Source organism: Coffea arabica, chromosome 5e (genome assembly GCF_036785885.1).
Source record: "Coffea arabica cultivar ET-39 chromosome 5e, Coffea Arabica ET-39 HiFi, whole genome shotgun sequence".
In the NCBI taxonomy this organism is placed as follows: domain Eukaryota; kingdom Viridiplantae; phylum Streptophyta; class Magnoliopsida; order Gentianales; family Rubiaceae; genus Coffea; species Coffea arabica.
In genome coordinates this window covers 13265001-13285187 of record NC_092318.1, presented here as the reverse complement: position 1 = coordinate 13285187, position 20187 = coordinate 13265001, and the positions used below count along the sequence as shown (strand labels likewise).

General features: G+C 37.5%; 1 protein-coding gene and 1 non-coding gene across 2 annotated transcripts; both read left to right on the top strand.

Moving 5' to 3' along the window:
• Nucleotides 1-886: 886 nt before the first annotated feature.
• LOC140006473 (uncharacterized) lies at nt 887-5679 on the top strand. Its single transcript, XM_072048409.1, has 4 exons — nt 887-1175; nt 1295-1394; nt 3534-3923; nt 5136-5679. The coding sequence occupies exons 1-4, from the start codon at nt 1060-1062 to the stop codon at nt 5262-5264; spliced, it is 735 nt and encodes a 244-aa protein (XP_071904510.1). The 5' UTR covers nt 887-1059; the 3' UTR covers nt 5265-5679.
• Nucleotides 5680-6325: 646 nt separating this feature from the next.
• TRNAT-AGU (transfer RNA threonine (anticodon AGU)) lies at nt 6326-6400 on the top strand. Its single transcript has one exon. It is a non-coding gene; the product is annotated as a tRNA-Thr (tRNA).
• The last annotated feature ends 13787 nt before the right edge of the window (nt 6401-20187 follow it).

Here is a 20187-nt window from a genome sequence, read left to right as displayed (position 1 = left end):
AATGTTGAAATTGTGGGCCGATCTCAAGACTTGGATGGACTATTCGAGCCGGCCGGGGTTTGGTCGAAATTAGTCCAACCTAGTTTGAAATCACCAAGTTTGTGAATCCGATTCACCGAGTATGTGAACCAAGTTTGTGACCCGAGCTTGTGAACCAAGCTCAATTTCGTTCGCTCGAGCAAGTTTGTGAGGTGACTGGCCAGTGAGGGTGATAAGGTGTTAGGTGGGAGTACAAGTGGAGTTCTACGGACCTTATTTATGGTCGACGGAGTGTCGACAGGAGGTCACGCATGGCAAACGACTTGGCTTTGGAGCCAACCCGTATCCTACCATTGTGATGTTACATTCCTGTATTGATGTGAAATAATTGGATTTTATATGTTTAGTTGAATGTGAAATTTACCGTTTTACCCCTGTTTACTTACTAAGCATATAGCTTACCCCGTTTCCTTTATTTTCCTTAGCAGGGGACGACGCGGGGAATTTCTTGGCACATTCACTAGTATAGTTAGGTTTGCTTGTAATAATTGGACAATTAAGATGTTTGTTTTTGTTTTGGTGGTTTGTATAAGGACCCTCCTTAGGGTCTATTTTCTACTGATTGTTATCATAATGTAATATAGTGGTTTGACTAGCTGCTTTTGGGGATGTAAATAGAACTCTTTCGGAGTTGGCTATTGTGAATAGTACACTTGTGGTTTATCTAGTTTTTGTTTACCTAACTTTTATTGCTTTAAGTTTTGAGTTCTGGCACGAGCCAGACAGGCGGTCCGCCGATACCCTTGGATTCGCCCTTGGGAGAAGTGGGGTCGTCACATGCAAAACATGCCTTAATCACTAGTAATTCGTAATTATAGCGTCAATCGTTGCCCGACTGGTTAATTACCATTGGACTGGTCATTTTTGACCCGACCAAGTTTTCGGGTAACCAAGTCACTAAACCGGCTGGGTTTTGAATTGAAACCCTGGAAACTTGGATGAATGCTTAAATTTGCTCCTCTCCCAGATCCTTCATTTACGTTCTCCTACTAAAGAAAAGAACATAAAACATCGGAAAAAATGAAGGCTGCGACGAGGGTGATCTTGCTACTTAAGGACGGCGCCGACGACGGCGGCTTCGCTTCTTCAATCGCAAATGCTCTCCAACCAAACCCTAACTCTAATCTCCGAAGATTGTAAGTTAAACATCAAATAACTTAATCTTAGTACAAGAGCGTGTGTGTGTGTGTGTGTGTGTGTGTTTTTTTTTTAATCCACATTTTTTTTTATTTTGGGATGATATTTCTTGTGATAGGGAAGAGTCATTTGAGCTGTCGCTGGAAAAGTATGGAATCAAAGATCATAAAGCTTCTGGAAATATGATTCACTTTCTCAATATTAATGGAGTATCTGAGGTATTATTCTGTATTAGAGTGTTTCCTTCTTTTTTTTTTTTCCTATTTTAGTTTTTTTTTTATTTATTATTTGTGAGAAATTTAAAAAATATTGCAGCCATAAATTTTCCTTTTTTTTTTGTTGTTTTATCACTGCATGGATTGAATGCTGAATTAATCAGTGTGCGGCGTGGGATTTTAGGGATTCAAAATTAAATGTAATGCATTTTCTATTAGCTTAATATGTGTGTAGTTGTATTGTTTTGAGGGATTTGTGGATTTGTTGAAGTTTTTCTAGGCTAATTTTAAGGTGGTCCTAAGCTAATTTATTGTTCCATTGGCAGAAATTCACTGCTTAAAAGAAAAAGAAAACAGCAAATAAGAGATGGTTAATGAATTTTAATCAAATATGCGCACTTTGAAATTGTGCTGTTGTTGAGTTTTTCCAGGGCCCTTTCCAGTTTCAGCCTCTGTAGTTCTCAATTCTCTTTGTTCATTAATTCTCTACTTGCAGAAAGGCGGTGTTAATAAGATCCTTGTACTGTACATGTGCAATTTGAGAACACTATCATAATTGCCTGTAGTAGATGCATTTCACTGCTGCCCATTCATGTATTACACATCTCATAATGGAAACTTATGATGTAACACAACTAATTCGTTTCCAGCAAAGAAGTCGATGAGCTGTTAGTCCAGAATAGGAACCTGAGCCATACTTGAAGGAAGCAAATGTACCTCCACCTCTTGTGTTTACCTCTAGGAATTTCTGTTGGCGTGGTGAGCATGTTTTGATTTCTGTCACTGTGTCTGTGCATTTGCGTGGTTTTTGCTGGACTCTCTTCTAGTCTGATTTGGAAAGGACAAATTTGAAGGCGTGATACAAACTTCAAAACTTTGAGGGAAGGCTAGCGATGCCAGCAGCTTCATACAGGTTTCAGGTCTGTTCTCTTTCTCTCAAGGCGGGACAAAAGAAGTGAGAGATGGGGTTTTCATGATGGCTGGATGGGAGAATGGTGATTTGAGGTTCTAGGTTTCAAGGAGGGCAGGCAGGCTGGAAAGGAAGAGTTGTCATGCTGGACAGGACGGTGGAAGGAGATAAGGTGGCTTCAGCATTTACAAAGAAAAGTTGGGTTGGGATGTCGGTAGTGAGAGGAGAAAGAAGTAGCAGCTAGTTTGTGGAGGTTGGAATCTCGGGTGTCCTTGGTTGCATTGCACTTCTCTTATAGGGTAGAAAAAAAGATGGATGGTAGGAGGCAACCTATATTACTTGGACCCAAGTGTGGTAGCGGATACATGTGTTTAGGTGTCATATTCGTTAGTTTTCTAAACTAGGACACCATGCCAATGCTATGGGGCGTGGGTGTGGGGGTGCCTCCTGTATGTGTATCTGTGTGTGTGTGTGTGAATATTTTCTTAATATTGCACTGGGAAAAAGGATATAAGAGAAGGAAGGATAGGGAGTATACGTCACGGTTAGAACCAAAATCTATTGGATGCACCAATATTGGTTCTAATATAAGCATTGCATACTTTCTCCCTCTGTTTTTCTTCTGATTTCATTAACTTCGAGGTGTCGAAAACTTCTAAGAAATGTTGGTCACAGATCCCATGCTATCTGAAATGGTAAGACTAGGAAGGAGAAGGGTCCAAGTAAAACAGAGGAGGTTGCTCAGTGTAGTAGCAGCTGCGGATTGGCAGCCAGTTGGACTTCTAGAAAATGGGCAGGGATGAAGGAGAAGAAGGTGCCTTATGTGATATTGTTTAATGGAAGAGTATTGCTTAGTCTCAATATATGCATCAAATTTAGGTGAACGACATTAGATACACATTCCTATGCAGACATTTTGTTTGAAATAGGGAGCTAGCATTACCCTTCTTTTTCATAAGGCTTAACGTCTTTGATGACTTCCTTGGTTTTCAGTTGCTTCCAAGTTTTGCCACAGCTTAATGTATCACTAGTGTTTTTCTGCTGAAAATTGTTTAGATAACGTGGTTGAATATATTTTTTCAATATTCTCTTTGTTCTAGTTTTGCATATTTGTGATTGTGTCTTTAAAAACTTTACCTGAAATATGCAACACTTATTGAGTTGACCTATTCAAGGTGCATTCCCTGTTGTTTCTTGTACTTAGGTCTAATGGTATGTTTTATGTTCTTTAGGTGTCTGTCTTACTTCTGGAACATACCGAGCCTCCACTTTTAGCTTGTGCTTTGAATGAAGTTCTGGTATCATTTCTGGGAGGGACCTCATCAGACATCCCCAATCTCGTAGTTCCGTTTCTTGTGGAGGCGTCGAAGCTTAAACTGGAGAATAAGAACGCTATCTCAAGTTATGAAGTTTCTCTTTACGGATTGGAATTTGGCCAACTGCACAATTTAACACATGCTTTGGCCTCCAAAATTCAAAAGGCTCCACAATCATTGCAGATATATCATGAGCAGTTGGCCTGCTTGCTTCACCTTGTCCGTGTCTTAGATATCCCAATCCTTGTTCTTGTTGGACAACATACTCGGCATAGTTACAGTAATAATTTGGAACAGTATCCTGAGGTACATTTTCTTCAATCAAGTACAGCTTGCAGCAATTAAGCATACTTATTCTTGAACTTAGCTATTCATTCACTTTCTGTGTTTTTTCTGTGGTAACCTGCTCAAGTATATGGGCATTGACTTATAATGGATATTAAATGTTTATTTGCTTTCTGTGGTATTTTCTAATATGGCAACCTTCTGAAGATGATGAATGTTTTAATGGTTCAAATGTTAAGTTCTTTACCCTAGCTTGTGGCCTTTCGCCTAGCCCAAGGCTATTTATGAAACGTGAGAATTATAGTCTAGAAGAATTGCCTTGTGTATGCATATTAAAAGTTTTTTGGTATGTATGGCTTAGTGATCAGATGTTCTTCACCTGCGTGTACTATAGAAATTCATTTGAGATTTCTAACAGCCTTTTTTTCCTGCATAAAACATGTTTTTTATGTCCTGCTAACCTGACAAATATGACTTACTGAACTTAACTTAACAAAGATGGATACCCTGTTGATCCACATACCATTGTGTAGTTGGCATTTGTTGTACAATGGTTTCAAGCGATATTAAGTTAATTGCAGCTGGCCGAGCTGATTGGCTCAAGTATGGCTACTCAGTAAGTTCTAACAGCTGCAAATATTAAAGTAAATGGCATGAACCAGCTCTTGCTGCTAAAGATTAAGCTGGCTAAGATAGATGATGCCATACATTATCTTTAGCGCTTAATTTAACCCTTCAGATATTTAGCTCACTAATATGAGATGGGAGTTTGCCATTTGTTAATGGTTTCATGTAATTTTAACTTAATTGCAGCTGGCCGAGCTGAGTGGGTCAAGTATAGCCACTCAGTAAGCTTTAACAGCTGCGAATATTAATGTCAAAAGGCCTGAACCAGCTCGTGCTGCTAAAGATTAAGCTGTCTAAGATGGATGATGCCATAAATTATCTCCTATCACATAATTTATTGCTTTAGATGTTTAGCTCACATATATGAGATGGTAGATGGATTTTTTGCCTGGGTACTAAGGGCAATCTTAGAGCATTGTGCCTTCTGAATGTGAAGAATTCGTGTTACTTTCACTGTTGAATAGGGCCTCTACATCCGCACCACCCCTGCCTCAGAGAGAGAGAGAGAGAGAGCATTTCCCCTCTACAAGTATCTGTAGTTTTTTGGTCTGTTTAGCTTCAATATGCTTTCGGTGTTTTAAATTTCATTTCTATCTTTCATCGCAGGTAATTTATGGGATAGGTGAGCTTCTTGCAGAGTACTCATCTCTTTGCTTTTTAAGGGAGAGGGTTGTGTGGAATCCACCAAAGTCTTCTAAGGCCAGCAAGGAGCCTTGGCATGCTCTATATGGATGATTCTCGAGGTTTTTATTGCAAACACCAATTCCACTGACAATGGACTGATAATCTGTCTCTGTATCCCTTGAGAAAACAAGCTGATTGCATATTTGTCGCGGATAGAGAAAATGTCCACCCTTCAATATGCGAAGAGAGAGAGAGAGAGAGAGATGGATGTAAAATTATAATGCTAGGTTGGCAATTAACTCCATGAAGTGTGTTGGCAGGGAGATGAAGATGGACTTTCTGTTGTACATGCTTTTGCTGTGAAATGAAACGGAATATATTCAAGGCTTGTTTGCCTTGACCTTTCTTACCAAAGAATTTGCTTAGGCTCCATCTATAGCTGTGCTATTAATGTTACCTCATGAAGGGTTTAATTTTTAGAAGTCCCGGTTAGGTATAAGAGATATGTATCCTTGATCTTTCTTCAGGTACTTTTCTTGATCAGAAAAGGGCCTTTCATTGGTTAATTTTAGCGACTACTTAAGGGATAAGGGTATTAACCCACCATTGCGATATCCCTCTGCCCATCCACCTAAGAACTGATAAGCCGCCCACTCGTTCCCATTAAACTGCCCCTGCCTTGTTCAGAACGGACAATTGCAGGCTGCCGTAGGTGACATGTTGGGTGAAATATTTTTGTCTCTAAACGTTCATTTTAGCGTTAAAAAAATGTGCTTGGAGTGCTGACAGAATGTATTCAGGATTGCCATATTGAAAACAAAGAGGAAGCCAAAACAACAAATGACTTAAAATTTCTGGCAAGTTTTAAAATAAGAAAATATGATCTTTAATAGTGCTAGATTTGGATCCTCAATGATTATGACACCGAATTAATTCAAAATGGTTGGTAAATTATTGGTATTGATTTATATTGGAACGCAAAATGTACAAAATCATTGTGTATAAGTATATATGCCTCAAATTGTGCGGTTGAACCGTTACGCTACCGATATAAATTAGCCGAAAACAACAATTGTGTGTGTAAAATAAACCTTGACATAAAAAATGGGAGGTCATGAACTGTTACGGGCTTTATTTGATCTTTATAACACTTAATGATTGCTAACTTTGGCTGCTCTCGTAGCTCAGTTGGTTAGAGCACCCGTTTAGTAAGCGGGAGGTCTTGAGTTCGACTCTCAACAGAGCATGTTTACATTTTTCCCTTTTGTATAAATTAATAGTCAATGTCAGTAAATTCTGGGTTTGACTCTTCCAGTCTTATCCTATCCTTTTTTCCTTCCCTTCACATTAAGTGGTCACTTAGTAATTCTATTTTCAGCATAACCGTAGTATATGAATTAATGCAATGGTATAAATCTAGGAGGTTTTTTGCCCTAACCTTTCTATCAAAAAATAATCCCAAAAACAAATCATGCTTGATTTCTCTTTGGGTCTTACCATTCTCATTGTTCCCATTTTTTATTATTCTCATTTTTCATCTCTATTTTGTGGCCCTCTCTTCTTTTCATTCTTTTCTTTCTTTTATCAAGCCATACAACTCCTCAAAGAAGCCTAATGTTAATAAACAACCAACTAAAATTTATAAATTTTATCCTTGGTAAATTGTTAATAGTTCTAATTGAGTACGACATCAAGAGCTATCTTGAATAATACTTGTTAATGTATATGATGAATGGCTAATTAGAAAAAAAAAAAAAAAAAAAACTCCCTTATGCATCCATAGTTTTGATATTTTAATAATTTAAATTATTTCAAGATTAGTTTATAACATGCGTACATCTATTCCGTTGTTCAATTCACTAAATTCAATATGTTTAGGATGCAATTGTTTTTTATGATACTTGATTTCATTATTATCATTCACCTATTCATCTATTTGTACTAGTTTTGCTTTTCCTTTTTCATTGGATTTTTTTTTTCAATTACAACCATTTTATTTTTTTGGCCAATACCTTGTAAAAAAATTAATTACTCTTAGAAATTCACACAGATTAATAATTCCATGGTTCATACCTATCAAAAATTTTCATTTTAAATACCAAATAAACTACGAAGGTAGGATGGAATACACTTTGAAATAAAAAGCTACAAAGATTTATTAGTTTTTATTGAATATGAATTTCTCCACTGATGAGTAGGCCTTTTCTTATTTTCATCATGGCAAATAGGAGATGATAAGGCAATAAAAAATCATAATGGGAATAAAATATGGAAGTGCGTTACATTGGGAAATATTTTTTAGCACGAAGTTTACTATGGCAAAAGACTCGGTTTTCTACATGTTACTTTGTAATACTGAAAAACTGTATGGTAATATAGAAAGTGTGTTCGTTTGTGTGTACAAGAGAAAGTATGTGTTTGTGCATAAAAATATATGTTCAAGAGAAGAAAGATATATATTTTGTATGTTTGACAGAGATATTCTTTTTAGGGTTAACCACAGTTTCTCCCCCGTAGTCGGGAAGTAATCACACCTTGCCTTTTCAACCAAATCAATGCATACTTTGCCTCTCTATCACAGCGAAGTTAAACTTTTAATGGCCTCAAAATAGAAAAAAGCATTTTCTTCCAATTTTGTCCATACTGTGAGGGCTCGCAAAATTTACTTATTTAATTTCCTATTTCTAGCTTATTTAATTATTTACTTGGCCATTTACTCCGAATATTATTTTCTAAACTCTTTAGACCTAATTACATGGGTCTATAACTTAAATATATTTTTAAAGTGACTCGTTTCAAAATTTAATTTTTGGAAACTCGTTAAGTGAGAATAGTAAATACGCGTTTGGAAGCAATAACCGTTTTGAGAGTACTATAAGCTTGAAAAATTGGAGACTTGTACATTAGTCTTAAAATAGGTAATTTTATACTTAAGTATTCAAGTATTAATTAGTGAAGCTATCGTTATAAGAATTTCTTGGGGATTTCGCTTTATCGCACAAAAATCGGAAGTAAGTGTTTTACGCGCGTGATTAAATTGAGGGACTTAAGACAATTATTTTTAGACCATTAAGAGTGAATAATAATAGTATGAATACAAGTGCATTAGAGGTTTAGTGCACTAGTGAAACAAACTCGAGAGGAATCGAGCACAAAACGCGTGCGTGTACGCGCGAGGAGAGAGTTGATTTTTACTTAATTTTGGGCCACACATTTTAGCTTCTCTTGGAAGCTTAATTTTTTATCAAACCTCTCTCTCTCATGCTCCATACCAGCCGGCCAAAGGGAAGAATAAACAGCACCAAAGCTCTTCCAATTTCTTCTCCATTTCTTCACTAAACCTCCACCAAATCACACCAAAATTTAACCACACCTAGCTAATCACTTGGAGACCACATCAAGTTAGGAAAGAAGGCTGCTTTCCACGATTTTCTTGAGCACCTTAGGACCGAAAATTTCTGCTTGGTTCATTTAAGGAAGTAAGTGATGATCCACTACTCAAATCTTGTCTTATGGAAGTAGTATAGCATTTATAAGCTCATGCATGCATGTGGGTAGCCTTATTTATGTTAGAAAATGTTGTGTGGGCTCTATGAACGACCACTATGGTTAGATGGATTGATTTGTCATGTTTTGATGATATTAATGTTGGTTTAGTGCTTAATTTAGTGGAATAATGTTGTGTTGTTGGTGGAAACTCAAAGGGAAGTGAAGGTGAAAATTTTCCATTTCTGCCCCTGTGTTGTCCGTGACCTTTAGAGTGATTTTTCGTGGTTCTAATGACTTGGTTATGATGTATATATGTTGTGTGGGTTGTGTAGAAAGTTTTATAAAAAAATAACGTGATTTGATTGGCCAAATGATGTGTTTTCGGAAATCAGCAAAACTGGAAATTTTTCCCGTATCTGCTCTAGCAGTGTTCTTGTTTTGGCTATAACTTTTTGCTTCGATGTCAAAATCGAGTGCCATTTGCGGCAATAGAAATTAGACATTCCCAGAGTACTAGGGCTCGACTCACTAGACTAGGTGAGGAGGTCCGTGATCGGGCTTCCAGGATTCTGGCTGATGCTACTTGGCTGGTAAATGAGGTGATGGATGTAGTCCAGAGCCCTGATCAGGAGGAGGATCCTGAGGAGGAGATTCCGCCTAGTAGTCCTACTGTGGACTAGGTCCCTAATGATTGACTCTTTTGACCCTTTTCACTAGTGCAGACAGAATTAGCTGGGGTGATACAAGTGCTGAGCCCATTGTATTTTGCATGACTGTATGGCCTACTTTTGAGGCACTTGTTTTTACTTTAGTCTTTTGTGACTAAAAGTACTCTTGTGACACCTATGTGCTATATTTTTGTGATCTTCCTCATGACTTACTAATTGTATAAACTTGAAGTGTTAATGAATGTAAATTATTATTATTTTCAATGTTTTTGTGATTGGTTCTTGTTTTAAGTATTTTTTCGCCTAATTGATTTATTGCTTGCAGTAGGCATACCTAGGATAATGGAAGAACTAAGAAGTGGTCGAGACCGTGGGCGAGGGACTAGACAGGTCCAACCTCATGGGGATGACCAGGGATCGGCAACTGGACCGATCCAAGAACAGAAAAATATTGAGGGTAATCAAGTGATTACTGCCATTAATAGAATGACTGACATCCTAGCACGCTTAGCTGATAGGCAAGGTCTTGGACCGCTTAACCAACCTGGGGGACAGGATAGGAGCGAGGATAGAGTCTTAGAGAGGTTCTTGAAGTTTAATCCACCTAAATTCCTTGGTGAACCCGACCCTGAAGTAATGGAGAACTAGTTGGAGAGGATGACTAACATATTCGCCGCTCTAGACTATACTGAGGATAGGCGAGCGAATTTTGCTGCTTTCCAATTTGAGAGACTGACTCGTGCTTGGTGGGACATGATAAAAGGAAAATGGGAGAGAGTCCAAACCCCTTGGACTTGGAAGAATTTCACGAGAGTTTAATGAGAAATTCCTTCCGCCTTTGATTCAAGAGAAGAGGGAGGATGGATTTATCAAATTGAAACAAGGGACCCTTAGTGTAGCTGAGTACGAAGGGAAGTTTACTAAACTTTCTAAGTACGCTCCTGAGTTGGTGATCAATGAACGGAGGAGGATAAGACGGTTCGTACAGGGGCTTAATGTAGAAATTCAGGAGGGTTTGGCCGCGGCCCAAATCTCTACATTTACTGAGACTTTAGAGAAAGCGCAAAGGGTTGAGAGCGCGAGACTGCAAGTGAGAGACTTTCACAATAGAAAAAGGAACTTTTCTGGCCACACTTCTGGACAGGCTAGTAAGAACGCACAGCCTTCCAAAATAGGAAGAGGAATGGGAGGAATAAGGACCGCTGGAGCTTCTAGGAGAGATTTATCCAGAGGAAGTCGTAGTGGATCGGTTCAAGTTAGAGGAGCGCCTTCTAGTGGTTCAGCTGTGACCCCTCAAGTTACCTGTGGATATTGTGGTAAATCTAACCATTCTGAGAATGACTGCTGGAGGAAGTTAGGGAAATGTCTGTATTGTGCAAGTGAAGAACACCAGCTCGCAGGTTGCCCAAAGGCACCAAAATTGGGAGGTAACCCTCAGAGGGCAGAAAAGTCAACTTCCAGATAGACCAGTGCTGGAGGGAGTCGACCTAAGGTACCAGCTAGGCTTTATGCATTGGATCACCAACAGATACCTAATGTGACTGAGGTGGTTGAAGGTACAATTTTTATTTTTTACCGCTTAGCTAAGATTTTAATTGATTCGAGTGCGACTCATTCTTTTGTGAACCCTAATTTCATGAGTGGAATAGACTTGAAACCAATTAAATTACCTTACGACTTGGAAGTTAAAACGCCTACTGGGGATCAAAATCTAATCGCTAACTTGGTATATAAAGATTGTGAGATCTGGGTTGGAGAGCGAAAATTACTGGCCGACCTGATAGGTTTAGCAATTAAGGGATATGATGTGATCTTGGGAATGGACTCGTTAACCCGTTACAATGTCCAATTGAATTGTAAGAAGAAGATTGTAGAATTATGCATTCCGAGAGAGGCAATCTTGAAATTGGATGTAAGGGGTAAATTAGTCTCGTCTGCATTTATCTCAGGAATCCGGGCTAGAAAAATGTTAAGTAAAGGAACTCAGGGTTATTTGACTTTTTTAATCAACACTCCTAGTGATAAAGTGAAATTGGAAGACATGCCTATAGTGAGGGATTATCCGGATGTTTTTTCTGAAGAGTTAGAATCTTTACTCCCGGGAAGGGACATAACTTTTAAGATTGAGGCAACTCCGAGAGTAGCAACTATCTCTAAGACACCATATAGAATGGCTCCGGCTGAATTGAAGGAATTAAAGCTGCAATTGCAAGACTTATTGGAACAGTGTTTTATAAAGGAAAGTGATTCGCCGTGGGGAGCTCCGGTTTTGTTTGTTAAGAAGAAGGATGAGAGTTTGAGACTGTGTATAGATTACCGAGGTTTGAATGATGTTACAATTAAAAATAAGTACCCATTGCCCCACATTGATTAATTATTTGACCAATTGCAAGGGACAGTAGTATTCTCCAAGTTGGATTTGAGATAGGGCTATTATCAATTGAGGATTTTGGAAAAAGATATATCCAAGACTGCTTTCAACTCGAGGTATGGGCACTTTGAGTTTGCAGTAATGCCTTTTGGATTAACGAATGCACCTGCTGCTTTCATGGATTTAATGCACATGGTCTTTAGGCCGTATTTGAACCAATTTGTGGTAGTCTTTATTGATGATATTTTAATGTACTCTAAGAATGTGGAAGATCATGAGAAGCACTTGAGAATTGTTTTGCAAACCTTGAGGGAACACCAATTGTATGATAAGTTTAGCAAGTGTGAGTTTTGGTTAAAAGAAGTGATTTTCTTGGGACACATAATTTCTAAGGATGGGATTAAAGTGGATCTAACTAAAGTTGAAGCCGTTTCAAAGTGAAAATGATCGGAAAACCCTACTGAGGTTCGGAGTTTTATTGGATTAGCAGGGTATTATCGAAAATTCATTAAAGATTTTTCTAGAATTGTTGGACCCATGACTGAGTTGACCAAGAAAAGTGGGAAGTTTGTTTGGAATCCTAAGTGTGAGGAGAGTTTCCAGAAATTGAAAAGACGTTTGACAAGAGCGCCTGTGTTAGATCTGCCGAATGGAAAGGATAGCTTTGTGGTCTATACAGATGCTTCTAAGGAAGGACTGGGATGTGTTCTAATGCAAAATGACAAAGTGATAGCCTACGCCTCTAGGAAATTGAAACCGCATGAAGGAAATTATCCGACTCATGACTTGGAGTTAGCGGCTGTAGTGTTTGCCTTAAAGAAATGGAGACACTATTTGTATGGAGTGACATTCGAGGTATTTACCGACCACAAAAGTTTTAAGTACGTATTTTCGCAAAAAGAGTTGAATTTGAGGCAACGAAGGTAGATGGAATTCTTGGAAGATTATGATTGCACGATAAAGTACCATCCAGGGAAGGTCAATGTAGTGGCCGATATTTTGAGTCGTCAAGTATAAGTGGCCGGATTAATGATTAAGAAATTTCACTTGTTAGAGGAAATTAGTTATTGAATCCTAGACCTGAACCGAGAAAGGTAATTTTGGAGAATATAGTAGTGAATTCCACTTTGTTGGAACGTATCAAGGAATCTCAGGGAAAGGACGCCGGAGTGCAAAAATGGTCAAAAAAAGTTGAAAAAAGAGAAAAGTCGGATTTTAACTTGGGATCAAATGGTATTTTGAAATTTCGAAATCGGATAGTGGTGCCAAACGATGAGAAATTTAAGAAGGAGATTTTAGAAGAGACACACCGATCGAAGTTCACGGTACACTCTAGAGGGAATAAAATGTACCCAAACTTGAAAAGTTTATATTGGTAGGAGAGTATGAAGAAAAAGATTGCCCAATTTGTTCAGACCTGTTTGATTTGTCAACAGGTTAAAGCCGAACATCAGAAACCATCAGGACTTTTGCAACCTTTAGAAATACCTGAGTGGAAATGAGAGAATATCACTATGGATTTTGTATCCGAATTACCAAGGATACAAAGGAGCCATGATGCTATTTGGGTGATAGTGGATAGACAGACCAAATTGGCTCATTTTCTGCCGATCAATATGAAATACCCATTGAATAAGTTAACTAAGTTGTACTTGGATGAGATTATCAGCTTACATGGAATACCTGTAAGTATCGTGTCCGATAGAGATCCAAGATTTGTTTCGAGATTTTGGCAGAAGATGCAGGAAGTGTTGGGGACTAAGTTAAACTTCAGTACTACATATCATCCCCAAACTGATGGACAGTCTGAGAGGACAATTCAAACTCTTGAGGATATATTGAGAACTTGTGTTTTGGATTTTGGAGAAAGTTGGAGTAAGTTTTTGACGTTTGTGGAATTTGCCTATAATAATAGCTTCCACTTTTCTATTCAAATGGCTCCGTATGAAGCACTTTATGGTCGGAAGTGTAGGTCTCCGATTTGTTGGGATGAAGTGGGAGAACGAAAAATTTTAGACCCGACTACAGTGCCTTGGATTGAGGAAGCTAATGAGAAAGTAAAGTTGGTACGCCAGAGAATTCAAACTGCGCAGAGTCGTCAAAAGAGTTATGCAGATAACCGAATAAAGGGCTTGGAATTTGCGGTTGGAGATCTAGTATTTCTTAAGATTACACCTCTGAAAGCAAGTTTGATGTCTGGGAAAGGAAAGAAGTTACAACCGAGATTTGTAGGATCTTATAAGATTATCCAACGCGTGGAGAATGTAGTATATAAGTTGGAATTGCCATCGAGTCTATCTCGAATCCACAATGTGTTCCACGTGTCTATACTTAAGAAGAACCATCCAGACCCTTCACACATTTTGCAACCGGAAAGTATTGCAATTGATGAAACCTTGACCTACGAGGAGAAACCAGTAAAGCTTTTGAATAGGAAGGTAAAGGAATTGAGAAATAAGCAGATACCGTTGATAAAAGTTCTCTGGAGGAATCTTGGAATAGAGGAAGCCACTTGGGAGGTCGAAGAAGCAATTCGAGGAAAGTATCCAGACCTGTTCACCAATCAAGATAAATTTCGAGGACGAAATTTTCTTAAGGGGGAGAGAATGTGAGGACTCGCAAAATTTACTTATTTAACTTTCTATTTCAAACTTATTTAATTATTTATTTGGCCATTTACTCCGAATATTATTTTCTAAACTCTTTAGACCTAATTACATGAGTTTATAACTTAATTATATTTTTAAAGTGACTCGTTTCAAAATTTAATTTTTGGAAACTCGTTAAGTGAGAATAGCGAATGCGCGTTTGGAAGCAATAACCGTTTTGAGAGTACTATAAGTTTGAAAAATTGGAGACTTGTACATTAGTTTTAAAATAGGTAATTTTATACTTAAGTATTCAAGTATTAATTAGTGAAGCTATCGTTATAAGAATTTCTTGAAAATTTCGCTTTATCGCCAAAAATCGGAAGTATGCGTTTTACCCGTGCAATTAAATTGAGAGATTTAAAACCATTATTTTTAGACCATTAAGAGTAAATAATAATAGTATGAATACAAGTGCATCAGAGGTTTAGTGCACTAGTGAAACAAATTCGAGAGAAATCGAGCACAAAACGCACGCGTGTACGCGCGAGGAGAGAGTTGACTTTTATTTAATTTTGAGCCACACATTTTAGCTTCTCTTGGAAGCTTAATTTTTGATCAAACCTCTCTCTCTCATGCTCCATACCAGCCGGCCAAAGGGAAGAAAAAACAGCACCAAAGCTCTTCCAATTTCTTCTCCATTTCTTCACTAAACCTCCACCAAATCACACCAAAATTTAACCACACCTAGCTAATCACTTGGAGACCACATCAAACTAGGAAATAGGGCTGCTTTCCACGATTTTCTTGAGCACCTTAAGACCGAAAATTTTTGCTTGGTTCATCTAAGGAAGTAAGCGATGATCCACTACTCAAATCTTGTCTTATGGAAGTAGTATAGCATTTATAAGCTCATGCATGCATGTGGGTAGCCTTATTTATATTGAAAAATGTTGTGTGGACTCTAAGAACTCCCCATATGATTGGATGGACTGATTTGTGATGTTTTGATGATATTAATGTTGGTTTAGTGCTTAATTTAGAGGAATAATGTTGTGTTGTTGGTGGAAACTCAAAGAGGAGTGAAGGTGAAAATTTTCATTTCTCCCCCTGTGTTGTCCGTGACCTTTAGAGTGATTTTTCGTGGTTCTAATGACTTGGTTATGATGTATATATGTTGAGTGGACTGTGTAGAAAGTTTCATAAAAAAATAACGTGATTTGATTGGCCAAATGATGTGTTTTCGGAAATCAGCAAAATTGGAAATTTTTCCTGTAACTGCTCTGGTAGTGTTCTTGTTTTGGCTATAACTTTTTACCTCGATGTCAAAATCAAGTGTCGTTTGTGGCATTGGAAACTAAACATTCCCAGATTTCCAACAGTCTAAAATGTACATTCTGATTCCACCTGAGCAGTCCGTACCAATTGTTTAAACATGACTGTCCTGTTTCACGTCTACACTGAGAGCTCTGTTTTGAGCAGCGAATTGATGCTCAAATGTGAACTAGTTGTGGACAGATTTTGAAAATGATTTCTTCTAAGAAATTGTAACCTTATGAATCTAGTTTTCAATGCCACCAACCACACTCAATTCCGAGTTGAATTGAGTGATTTATGACCAGAATTCGAAACTGACTTTGTGGGAGAAAACCCTCATGTTGGACAGATTTGTAACCAATTTTGATTTGAGACTTGCTCTTCGAAATTCTTGGTTTAAATCACCTACCAAATGTATCTTGGATCCTTATTAGACCTGGTTAGCATAAATGAGACATGTTTTAATCATTTTATTGGCCAAAGGTTTGAGAAAAAGAAAACTAGTGGTTCAAGGCAGCTTTGCCTTGGAGATTTAGAAACTTTGATGGTTTTGTTAACCAACTTTCCGAATGAAATTTCCTATGAAATTTGGCAGAGGAATAGCCCTTATATGGTAGTGTAATACTGCTAATTTTGGTGCCATTCCGAGCCCATTTCGATACTCGAACAAAATCCCAAAGTTGGTACTTTAAACCTGAAAATTTCATAATTGTCTCAAATTTTTAGCAATGTTGAGCTACTATATCTTGGTGCTCAAAACTCCGATTCTTGTTCCGCTTGTTGTGTTTTAAACTTTGATTGCAACTCTAAATGAATTTCAAATTTGAGAGGCTAGTTCCAATTCTGTGAATTTTGCCGAAGTTCCAAAGTTGGCGAAAAATCAACCTCGAACTGCCTCGATAGCCTAAAACAGTAACTTTGAGACAAATTTTGAGTATCTTTCATTTGGAATCATAGGAAAGTGCATTCTATAAATTTTTAGTACTTTGGAAGTAGTTTCCAACGGCACCAAATTTTCCAATTTTGGACTTGTAGAGAGTGAGATACGATTTTGCAAAATGGGTGTAACAAATCTGAAAATTTATAACTTAAAGGAAATGGAGTTTTTTTTCAAACTCTCTCTTTTCCTTTGATATCACTTGATCGTTTTACACTCGATTTCAAAGACGAAAATCAGATTTTGCTTGTGTTTTAAAACCCCACTTTTGAACCTCGATTTACGAATAATTAAGGCTCATTTTCGTGAAATTTTCTTAGATCGCACAAGTGTGCAATTTTCCTTAATAATTGGGGTTTATGAGTGATAGATTATTATTAATTTCTCAGGCTCACACGAGGACCTTCAAGAGGATCCCGCGGTGGACACCTGAACTTCCAGTGAAACTTCTTCTTTTGTTTATTTGGTGAGTATCAAGTGTGTGAATTATGTGATATACGTGATGAGTGTTAAGTGTTATCAAAAATAGAGATTTCGAAAATGCTGAGTCGAGTGTGTACTTTATCACACTCGTTCTCATATACATGATATATACTTGAATTTCGTGACATGAAGTGACTTGTTAAGTGGATTTGCGTGACGTGTTTAAGTGTTACTTTATGCTATGGTTGCATAAATCGATTGGAGTGAATCTCCTCGACTCTTACATGTTCAGTGGGGGGAGGCCCAATTCTCTCACTGGCTAACCTTGGACTCGAGCCAGCCTGGGCTTGGTCGGGCTCCTTAGTGAACCATGAAATTAGAAGTTTGACATATTGAAAGGTCTTGCTTGGCATACTCGAGGAGTATCACCTCATAAATGTCGTGCGGGCCCGGTACAGGGGTATGTAAGGTGAAAGGGGATCGTATAAGTGAAGTTCTACGGACTATAACCTACCCGGTTGATGGAGTGTCAACTCGTGGAGGTTCGTGATTGTGCAAGTGAAAAATAGCTCCTGAGAGCTCCTGTATCCTTCAATTGTTTCTGTTTACTTTTCTCGTTTATAGTGCCATTCATTGAAATATTATTATTGTACTTGTTAAATTGGGATTGTTATCTGAACAACATGCTTGCATGTGTGTTCTTCGTCTCACGAACGTTTTGCTCACCCTGTAGATTTGTTTTTCTTAACAAAAATGGGCTTGGAATGAGACTCGAAGGAACCCCCTTTTGATGTACTTTTGTAATAGGATTTCTAATGTATTGGACTAGACATCTTGGTTGTTATTTATTTTGGATTTGGAGATGTATTCTGGAAATTCGATGTAAAGATTGGATAATCGTTAAACATCGTTAAGTTTGAAAGCTTCCGCACTATTTGGCTTTACTTTATCTGGTTGTGATGCCTAGTATTGCATTAAGCTTGAATGGATTTTGCGTGAGTCCTGGCGAGAGTTGGACAGGCATCCCGCGGATACCCTTTGGTTCGCCTTAGGGAGAAGTGGGGACGTCACACATACCATTGATTATACTTTGCCTACTTTGTCCTGCTCGACAAAAATATATATACCTTGGTGTGTAAGGTTGCATTTCCGATAGAACCTAATAAAGACACTGTAGACACTAAATTTCTCTTAATTTTAAGTGTACTACATTTTTCATTTAATTTGTTTGAATAATTATTTTAAATTTTGTTTTGTAGGTTTGTACAAAAAGAAAGAAAATAAAAAAATGGATGTTCAAAATTGGAGATTTTAATAGAAGCTTTTTGTTTTGTTTTAAACCCAACCAAAAAACCCACCCCAAAATCTACCCACAGCCCTTGCAAACACAAACAAAAGCCTGAAGAAAAGTAAGTTCCATCAGCCCATTTCTTTGCTTTTCTTAAAAAAAAAATTAATTTACAGCTTCATGCGTGCATGCACTACATGTGCGCGATTTCTCCTTCTTCATGCGAAGAACCAACCATAGTACAAGAACAACAGCTGGCTTTTGATGCAATTCGGATCCATTTTTGCTTCCCATTTCTTTCCCTCCAAGCTTAGGACACCTTATCATCCAAAAACCTGCCAAGAAATGGCAAAACAATCAAATGGATCAAAGAAAGCCGCATAAACCCAACTTCTTTGGATCCCAACCATTCTTCTCAGGTTTTAGGGTTTTTGTTCCATTTAAATTGCTAGCAATGCAGCTTTTAGGTTTTCCAAGGAGAGGAAAACGAGTGAAGAGTAGCCGCCTAGGATCTGGGGGTGTGGGGAGAGAAAAAGCAAGAAAAAGAGAGGAAATCTTTTTCTGCAAAAATCTGGAAAAGGTTGACGAACCGGCTAGGTTCAAATGGCTTTTTCTCTTTCGTTTTAGTTTGGATTTGAGTGATTCTTTTTTCTGGGTTTCCTATAGATATAGATGAACAACTTTTGTGTTGAAGCTTTTGTCGACAACCTTTAGAAACTCCTCAAATTGGAACCCAAATCCACTCTCCTGAAAAAGTTTTTTACAAAAGTAGTGAACAGTATGGTCAACCAGCCCTGTTCGTCTTCGTTTTCGGACTTCATCTGAAATCCATTAAGCGATATCTTTGTTTCTGCATCATATGTGATCATAGGGGAGCAAATTTCGTTTTGAAAATTTCCTGAAAAAACATCTCTAAACCCCTCGAATTGAAGCTCAAAGTTCTCTGTTCATCAACACTTGAACCTTCGCGACTGTAACTTGCTTGCTTCATTTCCCCACACTTTGGAGCATTTTTCTTGAGATTCTCCATATTAGTTCGAGTCCTCAGGCATCAGTAGGTAATCATAACCTTTTCTCTTGGTTGAATCAACACTTTGCATGAAGTTTTAAGCCATTATATGAGTTTTCCATGAACTTGAACTTTAGATCTCATCTCTCATGATTTATGATGTTAGTGGACCGTTTTAGTGCTTTAATGAGCTTATGAGGCTGTAGAGAACATGTTTATGCCAAGATCCAACCTTAAACCCCATTAAAAATGATTTTCGGCAAGATTCCGGCCATATTGGCCAAAATATTTCCAGATTCCAATGGGTTCATCCTCTTCTTCTTTTATTTTTTTCATTTTTCTTTGTTTTGTTTGTTGTGGTTTGATCTTTCAAAACTAATTGGGTTGAGGTTATTTATATTTGTGAACTAAGAAATAGGCTGCTGTTTATTTTTTGCTTGGGCTGTGGAATTCAAGCCTAATACTAGTGTTAGGCTTGAGTCTGGTAGAATAAGTTAGGTCGGGATATTTTCTCAATGAGACAATCTTTGCTTAATTTTCTTGGTCCGAAGTGACATGGTCAAATACTTAAAAATGACCCAATATTTTTTTTGTAATCTTCACAAATTAGAAACGAATTTTGCAATTTGGCCTCCTAACCTTTTAAGTGATATATCACTGTAGCCCTAAAATTTTTGAATTTCTTTCACTTAAGTCCTTAATTTAATTGCATTTTGATCCCTAAATTTTATTTTTATTCAATTTTGCCCCCTAATCTTTAAGAATTATAATTTGACCTAAAAAACTTTCTAATTTTTGCAATTTAGTCCCTATTTGTTTTTTATTTTATTTTCTTTAATTGTTAATTGTGCTTTATTTAAATGCATTTAATTTGTAAGTTTTGTTGTTTTATGTTTATTTACAATTTTTTTACAATAAAAGAAGAATTTAGTATGCGTTTATAT

Bases quoted from the DNA above. Each gene is read 5' to 3' on its own strand.
- LOC140006473 (XM_072048409.1), top strand. From the start codon at position 1,060: ATGAAGGCTGCGACGAGGGTGATCTTGCTACTTAAGGACGGCGCCGAC. The intron at 1,176-1,294 runs GTAAGTTAAACA...TTCTTGTGATAG, and splicing joins AACTCTAATCTCCGAAGATT to GGAAGAGTCATTTGAGCTGT. The intron at 3,924-5,135 runs GTACATTTTCTT...CTTTCATCGCAG, and splicing joins ATTTGGAACAGTATCCTGAG to GTAATTTATGGGATAGGTGA.